Source organism: Mixophyes fleayi, chromosome 1 (assembly GCF_038048845.1).
Source record: "Mixophyes fleayi isolate aMixFle1 chromosome 1, aMixFle1.hap1, whole genome shotgun sequence".
NCBI classification, from domain to species: Eukaryota; Metazoa; Chordata; class Amphibia; order Anura; family Limnodynastidae; genus Mixophyes; species Mixophyes fleayi.
In genome coordinates, this window is record NC_134402.1 from 71,374,341 (window position 1) to 71,394,997 (window position 20,657).

General features: G+C 43.7%; 1 protein-coding gene across 7 annotated transcripts in view; it reads left to right on the forward strand.

The window, feature by feature from the left end:
- The window catches only part of PCM1 (pericentriolar material 1), a 104,756-nt gene that overhangs the window by 59,291 nt on the left and 24,808 nt on the right, over nucleotides 1–20,657 (forward strand). For all 7 annotated transcript variants that reach the window (XM_075196559.1, XM_075196533.1, XM_075196584.1 and 4 more), the window contains 8 exons: nucleotides 64–248; nucleotides 699–890; nucleotides 1,504–1,726; nucleotides 3,376–3,521; nucleotides 9,248–9,444; nucleotides 9,902–10,076; nucleotides 18,188–18,534; nucleotides 18,886–19,038. In XM_075196559.1, coding sequence (XP_075052660.1) covers nucleotides 64–248; nucleotides 699–890; nucleotides 1,504–1,726; nucleotides 3,376–3,521; nucleotides 9,248–9,444; nucleotides 9,902–10,076; nucleotides 18,188–18,534; nucleotides 18,886–19,038 — 1,618 coding nt within the window. The remainder of the gene's footprint in view (nucleotides 1–63; nucleotides 249–698; nucleotides 891–1,503; nucleotides 1,727–3,375; nucleotides 3,522–9,247; nucleotides 9,445–9,901; nucleotides 10,077–18,187; nucleotides 18,535–18,885; nucleotides 19,039–20,657) is intronic.

Sequence of the window (20,657 nt, forward strand, 5' to 3'; positions counted from 1 at the left end):
GTTAGTAGTAATATTGCTTCATTGAATTCTATTTAAAATTGTATTTTCAATTCTTTTATGAAGGTATGGTCAGAGATTCGCAGGCACCAAATTTTAAGGGAAGATTTGCGGCAAAGAAGAAAGCAGCTGGAGTCCTTGATGGCTGAGCATCAGAAGAGGCAAGGACTCACAGAAACTACGTCTGCTGGCTCTTTAAGAAGTGATGACTCTGAAACTCAAGGCCTTCAGCACCAAAGTAAAACTGAAAAGTGAGTATTTGTGGTACAGGACAGGCCTAGTGGGGCTGGTGCTGTAGAAATCGGTGGCCACATTTCCTTTTGTCTCTGTTCACATGCATATTATTCTTGTCTGTATTTCAAAAATCAACCTTATCTAGTAAGATACTTGTTTAGGGTTTAAATATGCTAAAAATATCTTTGTAAATGATATTTGAGGAGACAAACATTGCCTATGTAGGAGTATGCTTACAGCCAAACTTGCTGCATCCTTTTGTCTCCAAAAGATTGTTAATAATTAACAATCTATGTTTAAATATATCAGGGTATTTCCCTTTAATGTGGAGTGTGTTTTTGTTAATGAGAATACAGAAACAGTCATGGTGGAAACATTTGTGATGCCATAAATCTACAAGATGACCTGTAGTAAAGTGTGCTGTAATATGACAGTTTGATTTATTTCTTTTACTATCTTTTTGTTAGAACAATGGCAACTTGGGGAGGTTCCACACAGTGTGCTCTTGATGAAGATGATGATGACGCCTGCATTTCAGATATAAATCAGGTAGAAGAAGAGGAGGAGGATGAGCAAGACAACACATTCCGTGAAAATACCACCTATCGTCAAAGCAGCATTAATCAGAGTGCTTTTAGTGGAAAGAGCACTAAACAGGGGTTAGTAGTCTTATACATAAAAAATCTTTAATATACATTTCCTAGTTCTACAAGTTAGGAAAGGTCAGAGAGAAATGTACACCAGCTGGAGATTGAGCCCTTTTTTGGAGGACAAGTGAGACTTTTGAGGTCAAAGAAAGCTGCTGTAGGCTGGGTCATGTGGTTCAACTTTTCAGTAATCATTATCTCCCCACTTTTAATATGCATCTGAATGATTGGCAGTTGTCTTGAACCACCAGGTAACTGGTCCATTTTGCTGCAAATGGATTCTGAACAGTGAGGTTGTATGAGGGAATATTTGTTTAATTGGCTTGTTTAACAGGGGGGAAATCAATTATGCGCATAGTGCCTCCAGAACAGTTGTGAAGGCACCCTGAGTTACCACAACATCGCAGATTTCTCTAAGTCCTCCGTAGGGGCGCGAGGAGAAATCCTGCTATGTCTAGTAGTTTTCTGTTAATATTTTTTATTTATTGTAAAGAAGTGATATTGTAGTAATGAGAGGAACATGTGTTTAGTAAATGACAGTAATAATAATTGTGGTCTGTCAATTTTTATGCTTTATGTATGTGAAATCACTAGGAAGTGACTTATGTAATGTCATTGTTCATAGATGGAAAAACCAGCATACATACTCGGTTGATGGCAATTACCGTCCCTCTCCTAAAACAAGACAGCAACAGAATATTAGCATGCGAAGACAGGAAAATCTGCGATGGGTGTCTGAGCTGTCCCAAGTGGAGGAGAAGGAACACTGGCAGGAACAAATAAACCAACTCAAAAAACAACTTGAATTCAGCACAAATATATGCCAGACTTTGATGCGTGATCAACAGGTACAAGATTTGTGTCCTGCATAAGTGCCAGTCATTTAAATGTATTTTCCTACCTTAAAACTAGTTGAAAGTTAAATAAGTCAAGTTGATGTCATACAAGATAGAATAGGTAAATTATTTCATACTATAATCCTGTTGGGGGGGTTTCGGCGTTCTGCCCCCACCCGGCTACCTCTTAATGCCACCCAGCTGGCAAAATGTTCTGAGGAGAACACTGGGTTTACAGATTTGTCTAGGGATCCCTGTTAACTGACCGTAACCTGCTGTTACTGACCACTTCTACTGATGCTGCTTAACACTTCCACCAGTTGAAAGTGTCCCCCCAGTTATAGTAGAGTATTCTTTCACCGGCACCTGGAACCTCTTACTTCTGGGTGGTTTGTGTAGCTGCTGCAGCACATCTTTGCAGGTGACTGTAGCAGGGTTTTCGGGGGGGAGGGGATGCACACGTTTGGTCAGTACTGTAAGATAGTAGTAAACTGCAGTCCCGAACCAAAAAAAGAGGTTAGGAAACCACAGTCACCAGAAAAGAGGTGTTGCAGCAGGTACACACCACCCAGAAGTAACCACGTAGGACTGTCAGTAACCAGAATCCCTAGATCAATCAGGGAAAGGGGATTTTATAGAGAGTGGCAGAGTACGCTGATGCTATCTAGTCTTGTTTTTCTGTAGCAAGCTGCAAGATCTGATTTCTGTCTTCATGATTTTTCACAAAATTAGTAGCTGTAGGCTTTTTTTCAAGCACTTCTTGCATGGAGCCCTTTTCCACTAGTTCTATTAAGTATCAGCAAAGGTTTTGCAATATGCACGTGCATGTTGCATGTTTTTTTTAGTTCAGTCCTCCGTCTTTTTTGGGGCTTTTTTGAAATGGGGACATGGGGAGATGGATACTCTCGTAAAGAGTTGATCTCTGGAATACGAAGTGAACATGGACGTGTTTGCTCACAGAAGCATATATTGCGTCAGGAGAGAGTCTTTCTCCCCACCCCCCCCCCCCCCCTTTCCCATCCCTGTTTTGTCATACAGGACTGAACTAAAAACTACCATGATCACATTTCCTTATCCTGTATTCTATAAGGTGCTGTATTTTTTTATCCAAAGACACATTCAACCTAAAAAGTTGGTGCTTAGTGTTTGAGCATCTTTGCATTGGCATGGTAGTCATTGCACACTTAAACAATCTTTGGGTGGAGGTTTTTTTGCACACAACTTTACTGTGGATTGTATCTAACCTAGTTAAAATAAAACCCCACTCTCTTAGAATGATGTCTTTGACATCTGTTGCATTCTATTACACACTGATGTAATGGTATCCTTATATTCCAGTGGATCTCATCTTTTATGATTTGCTAAACAAAAAAACAAACCATAAATATGTTGCAAAGAAATCTTATCACTGCGATGTCTCTTAAATATTTCTGCATGTAACTGCTGCTTTACAAGGACTTAGAGGCAATCCCTGCCTCCTTACAACATAAATTTTAACAAGTGATCCAGAGCGTACATCATTACAGTGCACCCCCCCCAATTCCCCTGGTTTGTGAAGAACACCATATTTTTATTTGATTGCATTTCGAAAATTCAAGACCTGAGGACTATGTGGCTGATCATTGTTAAATTATAGAATTTTTGTTTTGGTTTTTTTGTAGTCCCTTTCATACCACTTGCAAAGCTTGTACACAAACCCATATGGTGTGATGCCCGGTACTGTAGGAACTCCACAAGTCCACCTTATAATGCACCAGCTGAATCAGTGCTATACCCAACTTACTTGGCAGCAGAACAATGTTCTCAGGTATGTGTCCATTTTTGTTTCGTTATGAAAACTGAACTACAGAGGCTTGTTGGAAGGCTAGTGCAATATGTAAATGCCCACTAAGACTAAGTGACCTGTATATCCCACCAAAGGTAAAACATGGATGTCCATTCACTGTTGTCACTATAGATGCATTAATGTCTGTAAGGAGTTTGCCCAAAAAAATTGAATGTTGTGTTTTTACTTTTAATGTATTCTGAGAACACCATTTGGTCACTCATAGGACAGTTTCTACAGAATATTTAGCACAGTACGGCTGCACAATTTAAGTGCAGTTATATGTAACAACAATGTAATGTGTAATTCACATATATAGAATTATATAGTTGATTGACCAGTGGTCATTATCTGCTAAAAATGTTTTATTGTCACAAAATAGTGCAAATGAGGTCTCCTCATGGCACAAGCAATGGATAGTAGTAGTGGTAAGTGATAAATATGTATATTAGAAGAAGAGAGAACATATTGTAAAAAAAGATGTGTGGAATAAATTCACTTATTTCTCTAACATCCTTGGGGGACACCGGGACCTTGGGGTATAGAGTAGGACAGGCAAACACTGGCACTTTAACTTTCAGTTAAAACAAAAGCTCCGGCTCCTCCACCGCTATACCCCTCCTCCTGCTAGAGCCCAGTCTAGTTTAAGTGCTCGGCGAATGGGCTGTGCGCTGGGCTGCTTAGCAGCAATTTTGATTTTATTTTCAGTTTATTTCTTTCTGTATATCGGAGACTTCTGTCTCCGTGTGGTCTGACAGCCGGCGGCTCTCTGAGCCATTTTAAAAGCTCCTGTTTTTCCCCTTTTCTATCATGTATACTGAACGGTAAAGGGTTGGGGGGTGGTTTGTGAAACGTTTGTATTTTTTATAAATTAGGGAGCTTTTAGCTGTATCGCAGGCTCACTTTCTCTTGTAGTTTGTGTGCTGCTTGTTATCTGTACTGTGTGTATTTCTCTGTACTGTTTTTGTCCCATCTGTTAACATGTCAGAGAGGGAAAAATCTATGCGTGGTAGGGCTGGTGCTACTATGTTAAGTTTCACCTGTGCTGTCTGTCACGTTAAGTTACCGTCTGGGCAGCCAGGCGTGCAGGCTCTGTGCGTATCCTGTCGGCTCCTGTTGAAACAGGTGCCGCCTGTTCAAACACGGAGGAGCCTGCCTGGGCTCGGTCTCTATTTAATACAGTGGAACTGCTTGCTCAGAAGGTACAGTCTCAGGCTGCTCAATCCTCTGATTTAGCTTCCTCAGCTCAGGTTTTGCCTGTTTCTGCTCCAGTGGAGTCTGTAGAACCAGCCTGGGCACAGGTCTCCCTCAGGTCAGCGGAAGAGGGTGGCGGCACCTCTTCTGGGACATGAGTCTGATTCTGATTGTGGTTCCCAGGAAGAGGGTGAGTTACCGCTGGGTTCTGACATAGATGCTGCTTCTCTGGTGGAGGAGGTTCATACTGATCGTCGGAGTGTGGAGGAGTTAATTCAGGCTGTGTGTCAGGTTCTTGATATTCCTGAGGAACAAGTTCCTGAGGCTTCTGGATCCTCTCTTTTTGTAAAGTGCAAGAAAAAGGCGTTTGCTTTTCCGGCCTCTTCCCAATTGGAAGGTTTGCTGTCAGAACCTTGGACTCCCCCAGACAGGAAGTTCCTGGTGTCTAAGCGACTGCAGTCGTGTTATCCATTTCCCCCTGAAGTTCTTGCTAAATGGGAGACTCTTCCTCGAGTGGATGCGGCTGTGGCAAGGTTGGCACTGTTCCTCTTCCTAACCATACCACTCTTAAGGATGGTACAGACCGGTTCTTCAGTCCATTTTTGTGGCAGCGGGTGCTTCTTTGAGGCCTGCGTTGGCATTAGCGTTGGTTAACAAAGCTGTGGAATGCTGGTCAGAACAACTGTCTGAAGGTTTGTTGGCAGGTAGGCCGTCCTCTGAACTGCTTCCTTTAGCGGAGCAGATTCAGAGAGCGACAGATTATTTAGTAGAGGCTGCTATGGAAGCGGGACTGATTGGAACGCGCATTTCTGCTTCGGCAGTTTCAGCGTGTCGGACTCTCTGGCTTAAGTCCTGGGAGGCTGATGTAGAGTCTAAAAAGGCTCTTGAGTCCATTCCCTTTTTTGGAGGTGTTTTGTTTGGACCGCAGCTTGACTCCATTATTAGTCAGGCAACTTTCCTCTCTTTCAGTGCTCCCAAGCAGAGGATGTCCAGATTTCGGGCCTTTCGTTCCGCAGGAAGAATTCGGGGACGATATTCCTCAGGCCAATCTTCTAGAGGTCAGTCATCCGCCCCTAGAGGTGGTTTGCAGCGGGGACGTCAGGCTTGGTCTGCATGACAGGCTTTTTGCTCCTCCGCTGTCGTCAGTGGTAGGAGCACGTCTTCTGCGTTTCAGGGATTGGTGAAGTCAGTCCACTACCGATGTCTGGATTCGGAGAGTGGTGAACCAGGGTTACAAGATCGATCTGCTCGGTTTTCCTCCCAGATGGTTCTTCGCCACAGGGCTTACGTCTTGTCCAAGAAAACGATTGGCGTTAACAGAAGCAATTCAATCCCTTCTTTCGTCTGGAGTGATTATTCCAGTTCCTCATTCTTAAAGAGGTTTGGGGTTTTATTCCAATCTTTTTCTTGTGACAAAACAGACGGCTCCTTCAGACCGATTGTCAATCTAAAGGATATGAACACACAGGTCAGAGTGCCCAGCTTCAAGATGGAGTCTTTACGCTCGGTCATTCTTGGCATGGAACAGGGAGAATTTCTGGTGGCTCTAGACATCAAGGATGCATATCTCCTTGTGCGTATTTGGAAGGGTCATCAGTCCCTGTTGAGGTTTGCAGTTCGGTAAAAGCACTTCCAATTTCAGGCTCTTCCGTTCGGTCTCGCCATAGCGCCTCGTATCTTCACCAAGATCATGGCGGTTATGGCTGCTCTGCTAAGGGCCAAGGGAATTACAATCATTCCTTACCTGAACGATCTACTTTTAAAGGCAGATTCTTCAGAGAAGCTTCTGTTGCATATTCAGGTAGTAATCCAGACCCTGGAGTCGCATGGTTGGATTTTCAACTTCAAAAAATCCAAGTTGATTCCATCCCAGCAGATGGTGTTTCTGGGTCTCTTATTCGATATCCATCTGAGACTGGTGTGCTTTCCTCAGGACAGGATCCTAGCCTTGCAGAGGATGGTGAAATCCCTGTTGATGGCAAGGAGACCTTCCATTCATTTTGCAATAAGACTTCTGGGCAAGATGGAATCGTCATTCGAAGCGATCCAGTTTGCTCAGTTCCATGCACAACAATTTCAATTGGAACTCCTGTCGCAATGGAACAAATCCCACCAGAATCTGGCGAGTCAGGTTTTTCGCCTGTCTCCGCAGACGTGTCAGTCGCTGATCTGGTGGTTACACAGGCAGAATCTCACCAGGGGACGCTTGTTCTCAATTTGGAATTGGATTCTGATAACAGATGCCAGCCTTCGAGATTGGGGGGCTGTCTGTCTTCAGGCTCGGTTTCAGGGGCTTTGGACTCAGAGGGAATCCAAACTTCCAATAAATGTCTTAGAACTGCGCGCAGTGTTTCATGCTCTAAGGAGTGCGCTACACTTGCTGCAGGGAAAGCCAGTGAAGATTCAGTCGGACAATGTCACAGCAGTGGCATATCTCAACCATCAGGGCGGCACCAAGAGTCCCTTGGCCATGAGGGAGACACAGGATATTTCTGTGGGCTGAAGCTCACGTTTCAGCACTCGTGGCCATCTTCATTCCCGGAATAGAAAATTGGGAAGCAGACTTCCTAAGCAGACAGACTCTGCATCCGGGAGAATGGTCTCTCCATCCGGAGGTGTTTCAACAGTTAGTGGTGAAATGGGGTCAACTGGATATCGACATGATGGCATCTCGGTTGAATCACAAGGTTCCCTGCTACTGTTCCCGTGCAAGAGATCCCGGGGCAGTCGCGGTAGACGCTATGTCCGTCCCTTGGAAGTACCGCTTAGTGTACCTTTTTCCTCCGATAGCCATGCTTCCACGAGTACTGAAAAAGGTGAAGAGAGAGGGTGTTCCAGTGCTTCTAGTGGCGCCGGATTGGCCGCGCAGGGCCTGGTACACCGACGTACTCTTCATGGCAGGAGGTCGGTCGTGGCGGTTGCCAATACGTCCAGACCTGCTAACCCAGGGTCCCTTTTGTCATCTAGGTTTGCAACGCTTGGCTTTAACGGCGTGGCTGTTGAGGCCAGGATCCTAAGAGCTAAGGGCTTTATGAATCAGGTGGTGCAGGCCCTGCTCCGTGCTCGAAAACCGGCTTCGGCCAAAATATATCATCGAGTCTGGAGGACATATATTGGTTGGTGCGAAAAGAAGGGATATCCTACGTCTTCTTTTCGTCTGGCCAGGTTATTGAGGTTCTTGCAGGATGGGTTGGATGCAGGTTTGCGTCTTAGTTCTCTTAAGGGTCAGGTGTCAGCTCGTACGATCTTCTTTCAAAGAAAACTTGCTGTCATACCTGATGTGCAAACTTTCATTCATGGTGTTCTCCATGTTCAACCTCCTTATATCCACCATGGAATTTGAATTTGGTGTTGAGGGCTTTACAGCATCCACCGTTTGAACCTTTCAATACGGTGGATTTCAAATTTCTAACGTTGAAAACGGTTTTTCTTTTGGCCATTTCTACAGCACGCAGAGTTTCAGAGCTTGCTGCTTTGTCTTGCAAGCCTCCTTTGCTAGTTTTTCATGAGGATAGGGCAGTTCTTCGAACCAAGCCCTCTTTCCTCCCTAAAGTTGTATCTAAGTTTCATTTAAATCAGGACATTGTTATTCTGGTTTTATCTGATTCCGCATCTTCCGATAACGATGAGTCTATTTGTTATCTTGATGATGTTCGTGCTTTGCGAATTTATGTTTAAAGATCACCGAAATTTTGCAAAACTGAGGATCTTTTGATTCTTTATGATGCTCACAAAAGAGGCTGGCCAGCTTCTAAAGTGACCATTGCTAGGTGGATTACGGCTGTTATCCGTCAGGCTTACAGTGGGACTGGGGAGCCTGTCCCAGATAATCTGCAGGCGCATTCTACAAGATCTGTAAGTGCTTCCTGGGCGGCCCGCCATGGTGCCTCCAGTGAACAATTGTGTAAAGCGGCCACGTGGTCTTCTGTACATACTTTCACAAAGTATTACAGGTTTAATGTGTTTGCATCTAGGGATGCAAGTTTTGGGAGAAAGGTGTTTCCAGCCATTTCTTCTGAGCGTTCCCTCCCGTGAGACAGCTTTGGGATGTCCCCAAGGTCCCGGTGTCTCCCAAGGATGTTGGAGAAAATGGGATTTTTATACTTACGTAAAATCCGTTTCTCTTAATCTATTGGGGGACACCGGTCGCCCACGCTCTGGTTTTTCCTTCTGTTTGACATGTTGTTTGATTGTTAAGAGAATGATGTGTTAAGTTTATTCTCTTTTCTTTGGTTTCTCTCTCTCTCCCTTTCTGTGGGCTTGGTTAAACATAGACTTGGCTCTAGCAGGAGGAGGGGTATAGAGGGGGAGGAGCCGGAGCTTTTGTTTTAACTGAAAGTTAAAGTGCCAGTGTTTGCCTGTCCTACTCTATACCCCAAGGTCCCGGTGTCCCCCAATGGATTAAGAGAAACGGATTTTGAATTTCTACATGTTGGGGGCTATTTTAACGCACCAAAAATATCTACAATGGTTCATGTTGTAGAGTTAATTGCGTCATACATAACTGTTCACAGGCTAAAGCAGATGCTGAATGATGTTATGCGCCAGCAGCAAGAACACCTGCAGCAAAACAGCCAAGAGAGACAAGACAGAGGCAGCAGTGCTCCATCTGCTCCAGCTCCCAATGTGTTTAATAATTTCAGTTTCCTCCCTCCACCCATGAATGTTTTCAACATGCCTACATTTGGAGATATCCCTAATATGGTGCCAGGTATGTAAGTGTTGTAGTCTTATTAATGTCATTATTTAATTTAAACGCTTTGTGTATGTGGTTGTCTCAGATTGCTAGCCTATACCAATACACAATCAAGACAGGAAAACTATTAATAGGTTTATTTTTTTATTCCACTTTACTGGCCTGTGATTCCAGCAGTGATCGAGGTATAAAAACTTACAATGGTTTCCATGTGGGCAGTGAGCATGTAGTTGATTGGTGTGAAGTGTCTGCAAACTGCTTCTGTCACTGCTGGAATCTCCTTCGAGATAAATCAGAGTGGTGGGTAATAATGTCAAAATCAGGCTTAATAAACAACTATTACACCACTAATATGTTTTATTTGATGTTTATTTCCCCTTTAAAAATAAATTTAGTAATCCTCTAAACCTCTGTTTAACAATGCTTTTCTCTTTCGTTGCCTGTTTTACTGATAATTTTTATTTTGCGGCAGGTATGAATTTTAATCCAGTTTTTCAGACCGGGATTGGAGACTTCACTCATAATTCTGCTTCTCAGCCTGACATACCCCTTCCATCTCATGATCCAAATATTTCGGGGAAAACGGAGTACATGGCATTTCCCAAGCCTTTTGAAAGCAATTCATCAAATGCAGCAGACAAGCAGAGGTACATATTTCTACTCATAGTGGAATTAGTATGCGATAAAAGAAAATAGTGACGTGATATTTACTATAAATGGACAGAAAATGTCTAGTTCAAAGGAGTTGTCCTTGTAATATAACCCCCCCAGCCCCATGCCCAATATACTATACAGGGTGGCATGGTTTACAGGATTTATCAAAAACTTTATCGAGCAGTGTTCAAACCCTTTATTAAGATTTAATAAAGGGTTTTCTTTTTCCCTAAATATAGTATTTATTTGCAAATAACACAACAATATACTATAAATTCACAGATAATTTCACACAGCCTACTAATTATGATCACTTTTATGTTTTTTATCTGTATTATTAACATTGAATTAATATAGTTAAATATTAGTATTATGAGAATGTTTGAGATTATGTAGGTAGGCTGTTTATTCTTTTCAAATGGCTGTTTCCTTGATCCAAAGTCAATTTGGTGTCCAATACCTACAAGATATTTTCATCTAACACTTTCCAGTCCCATATCTTTAACATAGAATTGTTGTTATTGTTTATGTAGGAAGGGTTTGGGGTTTGCTTTCAGCCTATGCATCTACCTGTTCTACAGGTTTCGTTTGATTTGTTTTGTTTTATTTTTGTTGTTCATTCTCCAATTATTTTTTTTTTTACTCCTACGTAGCTCATTTATCTCACTTACTGCACTCCTATAGTAATGTGTTTATCCTATGATATTATAGCGCTATCGTAATATATATACTATGATATAGTATAACGCATTAATCCATTGTAACTAGCGGGAGCATTCAAGGAAGCACATATCTGTGCATATCATCCTTTGCTTTCAGTATTCCATAATTACAGGGAGAGGGCTGTTATGGGCTTGTGTTTTGTAGTAATATAAGAGTGAGGGATATGTGTGTGCATTGTATTTATGAAAATTACAGTGACCATTTAAATGCCTTTATTCAGAAGCAGTTCCTTACATCACTTAGTAGTCTTACAGTTAAACATTATTTCATAAATGAAATGCTTTTTGTTCTGGCTAATTTTTTATTGATGTAAATAATTATTATAATTATTAAGAACTTCAGAATTATTTTACATGTAACATTTTCTTTTAGTTTAACATTGTATGCACCAAAATGGTACAATCCCCTCTAACTAGCAGAACTGTGGTAGTCTCATACCAGGAGACCCTGCTGTGCAGGAGTACTCGCTTCTGCTGGTGCTGCATTAGATCATCTTCCCGCCTTACCAGGGGAAGAGTAGGTGCAAACGGTACTGTGGTATTTATTCTTTCCAACACAGGCACTGATTGCACAGATCCTCATTTTTAAGTCCAAACCTGTGTTAGAAATGAATACAGCACTGTATATTTCTCTTTCATCCTATCTGGGGGACACTGCTGGGGGTGTATGAGGGGAGCATGGAGTTGGCACTTGACTTGTTAAATGTATCACTGCTGACAGTCTCCTCCCCTCTGCAACCCCCTGTAGCTCCTCAGTTTAGATTAAGAGCCCAAGGGAGTTGGGCTTACTTTTTTACTAGTTTAGTTTTTAATTTATTTTATACTTTTTTTTTCTTTTTAAAATAAAGTACACTATAATTAATGCAGCTGCAATACAGCTGTCTTTTTGCGAGAGCCGAAGGTTCTCACTGACAGCATCAGCAGTGTTTTAGTGCTGACAGGGGCATGAGATCACTCTAACAGCTTCCCGACATACCGGCTCTGCCTTCAGAGGCAGAGAGCGCTGGTAATCGGAGCGATGGCGGGCGCCATCTTGCTGGGTGATACAAAGTTCCTCTTTCAGAGAAAGGAGGGGAAATTCTGGAAAAGCTGCAGAAAATCATCGGGAGATTAACGCAAATGGCTGTGGGCTGTCTAAAATAAGAAGCTACACCTATCAATTGATCGATGATCTAAAAGTGCAGAACTAATGGTTATAGAGCTCCCCTATCTCAGCCTGGATCTTGGATTCTCCCAGATGTGCGCCAAAAGATTGCCCGGGAAGACAGCAGACTCTCCTCAGCCTGATACTGTTGACCAGTGTTGGCTAACCTGTGACACTCCAGGTGATGTGAAACTACAAGTCCTGGCATACCCTTCCAGCAATAAGCTGCTATTTATTAGCAAAGCATGCTGGGACTTGTAGTTTCACAACACCTGGAGTGTCACAGGTTAGCCAACACTGCTCTAGAATGTAAGCTCTCACAGGCAGGGTCCTCTCTACCTTATGTTTCATGTCTTTCATCTAACTCATATGCCCCTTGTCTTGTCTGATGATGTCCTTTGTCATGTCTGATGCTGTATTTTTCCTGTATGCCTTGCGATTTGTTCTATTAATTGCATCCATACATTTATTATTCTGCTTAAATGTGCCCATGTGCCTGTTTTCTTGTATGTCACATATACCAGGACTAAGCAGAGTTAACAAAATGCGCGTCGGCGTTCTCACTGTCTGCACCTGATCTCTTTAGATTACTGAAGCTGCTTGTTTCAATTGCTCCTTTAAACCCACAGCCAGCTTGGAGTTACTGTTAGGTAGACAGCAAATCACCCCCCATAGTCTTACTACGAGCCATGGCGATATATATCAATATGACAGACAGATTTTGGGAATGATTTTGTATTCCTTAATATATGTGCTTAGAAGGTTTTGAATAGACCTAATATAAACAAATCTGCCACTTGACTTATATTTAGACAAGGGGTTCAAGATTTATATTATCTGCCTATACTAACATATGACTGTCCGGGGCACATTCAATTGTCCGCGGTTTCCACCGCGGAAAAACTATTACCAGTATTACGGTAATAGTAAGCTGGATTTCAGCTTGCGGCTCCCTGAGCTGCGAGCTCAAATCCAGCGAGAAAAGTACCGTAATACCGGTATTTACACGCACTATTACCGTAATGACGGTAATAGTGCGCGCGCCGCGATAATTTTGGCTATAACGCCAACAATTGAATATGCCCCTCTGAATCTGATGCACCAGGAGCTTACAATGTTTAAGTCCCAGCATGCTTTGCCAATATATAGCAGCTTATTGCTGGAAGAGTATGCTGGGGCTTGTAGTTTCATAACACCTGGAGTGTCACAGGTTAGTCAACACTGCTGTAGACGCTGCTAAAAGACTCCTCTCCTGTATACCTCTCTTAGCTGGAAGGCTAAGTGCCAAAATATTACTATACTTCTATACTCATTGCTAGCAAATAGGGGTATATTAGTAGCTGGGATATAGTATTCTACTTAAAAACCTTTTTTTTTCACATAGGCTTATTAAAAGGTACTACTTGTGCCTGTCATGGATTAGTTAGTATTCTTGTACTTATATCAAGCCTGTATCTTGTGAGACTTATACTGCCAATTATTGTGACACTTTCCCATTCTGAATATCTCTGATAAGGGAAAGGCACCACGTGCAAAATATTTCACTTGTTCAAAGTGTAAAGTTAAGTTACCAATTGAACAACAGTACCCTGGGCGCTTTGTTTTGACTGTGACGTGGAGGCACAGATCACACATGCCCAGATAAATGTACAACCACTATCGGAGCAACCGGAGTGGGCATCTTTTCTGGTGCAATCGGTTGCCACACTGGTATAGCTGCTTACTAAGCCTGCAGAGTTACCAGCGGCTAGCGCAATTCTCCCCTCCAATTCAGTAGAAATTGTCCCTCCCAGGACAGTCACGATACCAGTGACCACCGAGACAGCAGAATTGGTAGCGACTGGTCGATCATGCTATCCCAGCCCCTCCTTCGGGATAACCGGCTTGGTCCTCGTCCCTGGTCAGAGGCCTAGATAGGTTAAACCGTTTCTTGGACTCGCCAAGATCTATACTGTCTAGACATAAACGTATCGGATCTACTAATCGTCTCCTTTTCCTCTCGGATTTCGACAGATCATTGGAAGAGGAGCGTGAGCCCTTTCCTAACTCTGAATCTGCGCAGGTCACTGACCTGGAAGAATCCCCTAGATATCAGGGCATTGACGACGTGGTTATGGCAGTGCGATTTGAACGAACCAAAATCTTCGGATCAGGGTCTTTTCAAAAAAATGAAAAGACGCGCTATCCGTTTTCCACCGTCTATGGAGCTAACGGAAATCGCGGACTCTGAAAACAGCCAGATCGGAAGTTAACTATTCCTCTGAGATTCCTGGCCCTGTATCCATTACAGAAAGAGGATATGGCCCGTTGGGAACAGATCCCAAAGGTCGATATTCCGGTTGCACGCTTAGTACGCCACACTACACTTCTGGTGCCAGGAACAGCTGCCCTGCAGGACGCTACCGAACGTAAAGTAGAGGGATTCTTAAAATCCTTTTACGTAGTGGCAGGTACCTCCTTCAGGACCATGTTTTCCTCTGCGTGGGTCGCAAAAGCTATTGAAGCATGAGCTGACCAGTTCGCGGAGTGATTGCAAGACTCAAACTTACTCTCCTTGCCCTAAAGGAGGCATCAGGATACCCAGAACGCAACCTCCATTTCTTCCTCTATATCTGCATTGGCTGTAGCAGCCAGAAGGACTCTATGGCTGAGGTCCTGGGACGCAGATACTGAATCTAAGAAATTTCTGGAAACATTGCTTTATTCAAGTGCAGTGTTATTTGGTCCTGAATTGGACGATATTATTTGCCGGGCGACTGGCGGCAAAAGTCCTTTCCTTCCAGTAAATGTACCAAAAAAACCTAGATTTGGTTCATTTAGGCAACCCTTTTGGTGTTGCTTCTCCGCCAAAAGCCAGGCTAATAGAAGCAGACCATCAGGGAACTGGAGACACTCTTGCAGAGGTAGGTCATCCTACTCTACAAGGCTGGCTTCACCCAAGCTTCTGGAAAAACAGTCAGCCTGTTTGTCATCCACCCCTCCATGCTTCTGCAGGAGTGGGTGATCGTTTGCATCTGCTCAAAGAACAATGTACAGCGTCCCCCGGAGACCTCTGGATTCCTGGGATCATGACGAAGGGGGTATGTGATAGACCTGTCGGGTCCAGCCCCACCTCTGTTCTTTGCAACCACCCAGAAAGGAGACAAGTGATGCAGCTCTGTGTCCCCTCTCTTCTTTCTGCCGGAGTCATCTGCCCAGTTACAGCCAACCAGAGAGAACAGGTTTTTCACTTAAACCTCTTTCTGGTCCTGAAGCCAAATGGCTCATTATGACCCATTCTAAATTTAAAAATGTTGAACCTACACCTGGGGTTGGACAGGTTTTGCATGGAATCCCTCAGGTCGGTAATAAATAGATTGGAGGCAGACAAATTTTTGCCGTCAATAGATATCAAAGACTCCTACCTTCGCGTCCCCATTTGGGAAGGACATCGGTCCCTTCTCAGATTTATGGTGGGATTGGCGCACTACTAATTCCGAGCCCTGTTCTTCGGGCCTCTCCACAGCGCCAAGGGTGTTCACAAAAATCATATTGGTAATGACCGCTTGTCTTCGTTCCAGAGGGGTAAAAATAATACCATACCTGAACAACCTCCTTATAAAGGCCACATCAGCTCATCTGTTACAACAGCACCTGATCCTTACCATCAATGTAGTGAAGCACCATGGCTGGTTAATAAACCTGCAAAAATCACAGTTGATCCCCCTGCCAGCGGAGGACCTTTCTGGGACTCATCATGGACACCAGCAAAAAAAAAAGTATTCCTCCCGGAGGACAAGACACGGGGATTACAAGACATTACAGGATTTAACTTCACGGGCTCTAGCCTGTTGCAGACCATCCATCCCCCTATGCATGCCACTCTTAGGGAAAATAGAGTCAACTTTAGAAACAGTTGGACCTCCTAACAAAGTGGTCAGGATCCCATCTACATTTGGAACGCCATCTGGTCCGCTTGTCATCCGAAGCAAGGGTATGCCTTCAGTGGTGGTTGGTCCAGGAACACCTGACTGTAGGCAGGTCCTTTGCCCCGTGGTCTTGCATCTTAGTCGCCACAGACGCCGGTCTGCGAGGGTGGGGGGCTGTAGCCCTTTACTTATGACTTCAGGGTCTTTGGTCGATTTAGTAGTCTTCTCAATCAATCAACATTTTGGAATTGAAGGCCATGCTAATGGCCCTTCAGGGTGCCCAGACTGTACTTCAGGAATCCCTGATGTGGTTGCAGTCCGACAATGCCACTGCAGTGGCATATGTAAACAGACAAGGCGGAACCAGAAGTGCATGAGTAATGTCTGTGGCAAAGCAGATCTTGACCTGGGCGGAACTCCACGTTCCCTCAATCTCTGCAGTGTTCATCCCAGGCATCCAGAACTGGGGGGCAGACTGTCTTGAGCCGACATGCTCTAATGCCGGGGGAATGGTCACTCCATCCAGAGGTCTTCCAGTCGCTGGTCCTAAGATGGGGTCTTCTGAACTTGGACCTCATGGCGTCGAGGCACAACCGGAGGGTTCCCAGATTCTGTGCAAGTGCAAAGGAACCCCTGGCGGTGGCCGTCGACATCATGACAATGCCCTGGGACTTCAGGTTGGGAGTATCTGTCCGTCCCCCCCCCCCTCCCCAATTCCCATGATTCACTATGTTCTCAGCGGGTCAGGCAAGGAGGACTACCAAGGATCTGGTAGTCCCCGTCTAGCCACATCTGGTTTGGTATGCGGACATTCTCCTGATGGCGGTGGGTTGAGGGGTTTGTCTACCACTCAGAGACTACCTCCTTCTCCAAGGACCATTCCATCATCAGGACCTGCCTCGATTTTCTCCCAGAGTAGTGAACACGCTCTTGCGAGCTCGTAAGCCAGTTTCGGCTCATATCTACCACCGTATCTGGCGCACCTACATTAGATGGTGTTAAAATAGATCCTGCTTCTTTTCGTCTACCACGTTTCCTGGCATTCCTCCAGAATGGACTAGATGCAGACCTTCATCTGGGCTCCTTTAAAAGTACAAGTCTCTGCCCTTTTCTCTATTTTTCCATTTGCGACTGGCAGACATGCTGGATATTAGGACGTTTTTGCAGGGAGTTCTGAATATACAACCTCCGTATGTTCCGCACCCAGCGCACACTGGGATCTCAACCTAGTATTAAATATGCTTCAGGGTCCCCATTTGAATCATTGCATTCTGCAGAATCCAGGTTCTTAACGTGGAAAGTAGTGTTCCTGCTGGTGATTTCATTGGCTCGCAGAGTGTCAGAGTTAGGATCCCTTTCATGTTGAGAGCCATAACTGGTATTTCACGTTGATAGAGCAGTTCTCCGTACGTTTCCTACATTTGTTCTGAAGGAAGTTTCCGCTTCTCATATGAACCAAGAAATTGTGGTTCCAGCATTCAAAGAAGGGATATCATCCAGACCAAATTCTACGAAATACCTGTATCTGGTCAGGGCTCCTCGGATTTATGTACAGAGGACCTCCCACATTCGGCGCACAGATTGTTTATTTATTTTGTTCGATTCCCATAAACGAGGATGGCCAGCTTCAAAAGCAGTCTATTGCCAGATGGATTAGATCAACCATTAAGCAGGCTTTTGTCAGTGCGTATTGACCTGCGCCAGACCCAAGTAACTGCCCATGTCACCCGTTCGGTAGTGGCGTCTTGGACAGCGCGAAATGGAGCCTCAGTGGCCGCTCTGTGAGAGCGGTCCCTCCCTTAGGGAGGCTGCTTTAGAACATCTCCATGGTAGCAGTGTCCTTCAGATGAAATACTTAAAAATCTGTTTCTCTGATTCCATTTGGGGGAGACTGCATTCCCTCCCTTCTGCTGTATGGTCTTTGGTTGTTTAGCCTATCTTCCTTGAGGCTTTATAATAAAAATGGGGAGTTACAGGGGGTTGCAGAGGGTAGGGGTCTGTCAGCAGTGTTGCATTTAACAAGTTATTGGCTAGTTAAGTGCCAATTCCGTGCTCCCCTCATACAACCCTCATGGAAGCGGTGTCCCCCAGATGGAACCAGAGAAATGGAATTATCGCAAGAATAAAATTCCTCTTGTTCCAATCTCACGTGTTGTTGCCACAAGGTGTGCGGTCCATTGCAGCGTTTACGGGAGAGTGAGTATGGGATATCTACAGTTCTGCCAGGGTGGCTGGTGACTGAACATTATACTTGATTATTAGCAAATTGTATTTTTGTTTTACCTCATCAGTGAAAGCCTATTAAATTATTTTTTTTATTTCCACTACAGGATCTCACCTAAAGCTGATGAAGGCGAGAATAGTAGAAGTATCTGGTTGGAAAACCAAAGTAAAGATCTAGGGAAAAAGTCATCATGTAAAGATGCAGGTCATTCAGGTTTGGGAAGTTGCCTGAAGCAGTTGGAGGGGACACGCAGAGTAGAGCAGTTTGATGAAGAGTCCTTAGAAAGTTTGAGCAGTATGCCCGATCCAGTGGATCCAACAACGGTTACTAAAACTTTCAAATCCCGAAAATCATCAGCCCAAGCCAGCCTAGCATCTAAGGATAAAACCCCCAAAACAAAGAATAAGAAAAGAAAAATTTACCATCAGAAAAGTAGAGGATTAAAAAACCTTGGTAAGTGTCTCATAAATGTGTGTGGCTTTTCATTTGCTGTAATCTTGCAGAAAAATAACTTTTTAACCTGTTAAAAAGAAAAAAATCCTACCAATTTTTTAAAAATGGTAAAATGACTTTTCAATCCTTGGCTCTTAATGTCAATCGTGTGGCCTCAGTCCTGCTTCACGTAGTTTTTGGTATCCAAATTATGTGCGATGAATTGTTGTGACTTTGAAGTTGCCAGTAGTAAACCCATACAGATTACAATTCAAATACTATAATGTAGCTAAAAGGTATTTGCAAATCACTATAAAGAGGATCAAATCTGTCATTTGAATTGGTTGCGAATGTGTTCTTTGTTTTATATAGATCTCCACAGCGCCAGTGCCTCCAGCACTGCTGAAACTAAAGAGTGCAGCAGCAAGCATGCACAGACTGAGGAAACGGCTGCAGGAAATCCCATCACTTGTGAGCACTTGCAGCGGCTTAGAAAAGACACCAGAGCTGTTGATGTTTCCTCCGGTAAGTTAAAATTTTTATGTCTCCTATATTCATATAAAGTAATAAATTGGTACAGTCACATCAACATGTAAAGTGCATATGTTGCTCCTACACAGTAATGTCAAATATGTATTTTTTATTCATTCCGTAATTTATGTATTTATTTTCGATGGGGAGGGGTTGTCTCAATATTTATGAGGGTGCAATGTAATAGATTTTGAACCAGAGGCGTCACTGAAGATGCACCTTAGGTTGAAAAGGTAGTTTCGCATGGAGAACAACCCATACTCCTACAACACCAGATGGGTAGATTTGAATGAAAGAGCCCCCAATTCTAATACACAACTGGCCGTGGAACAATCTTTCATGTGAGAAATTTGACCTCCACTGACTGAGGTTCAAGTTAAGTTTGTTGTGATGTTGTCAACACCAGATTCTAGTCCCAAGGTACTGGAGGAGGACTGAATGGTGGTCTCGCATGAGTCATGCCCTGCTAGAAAGTCTGTAAAAAGTGCCAACCCCTTCTGGGTATAAAAACAGGGCAGAAATCTGAACCCTCATAGACCTCTGTTTTGACCCAGTGTCTAAACCATCTTGTAAAAAGAGGAGCAACCTAGCTAACTGAAAAGAAGGGGTTGGAAACTTCTTTCACCAAGAAACAGACCTTATAATTCTTGGTCAAGACAGACTTTCTAGCTCTCAGTCTCTTTCTACATTACTATCATTGAATGCCTTTTTGTTAAGGATCATAGCCTTAATTTCCACACTGTTAGAGCCAGTCGTGTTAAGGTCTGATGGTAAAATGGTCCCTGAGACAACAGATCTTTCTGAAGACATCATGAAGATCCCGCTGACATCCTGAGAATATCTGTGTACCTATCTTGGTCAGTCTGATGCCACCAACAGCTCTTGGACTCCCACTCTTTTTACCTTTTCAAGGATGAACTGCCAACAGATTAAATTGATAAATCAGACGGACAAGGTGTTGACAAATGCATACGGGTCTCTGGTACATTTGCTGGAAGATGTTTGGGAGTGAAGGGACCACTCTTCGGGATACAGGTCATTCCTGCTAAGGAAAATGGCCTTCCAGTTTTCCACTCCTGAAGAACTTAGCCTATATTACCTGAACATTCTTTTTTGCCCAGTTCATGATCCTCCTGGTTTCTTTCATTTCAGTGGAGTTTTTTTGTGCCTCCCTGTTGATTGATGAGCGCCACCGCCATGGCGGCGTTTGATTGAATCCTTATGGACTTTCCCCACAACAGATCACCATTATTATAAGGTTGGCTTCCGCCGATGACCACAAACCCTGAAACTAGCGCTAAAGGGCAACAGTCACCTGAACCAAAGGTTAATGTGCATCTACACAATTGTAGAATTCCATATGACAAAAGTACAGTCCCTGTTGGGATTGTAGTCTCTCGAGCACCAAAAGAGCGACTGATGCATTTTTGGAGACTGGTCAAATGATCTATCCAATTTGAGATGCATTTGTTCTGAAAAATAAATAAAACTGTGCACACCGCCCAGGGGCCTTCGTACAGACTAGAACGGACATCCATTTGCGAGCCAGTAGTCCCTTTACTGGGTTGTTTAAGGAGTATGTCTTGTGCCCTGGAAGATGCACACTCTGCTGT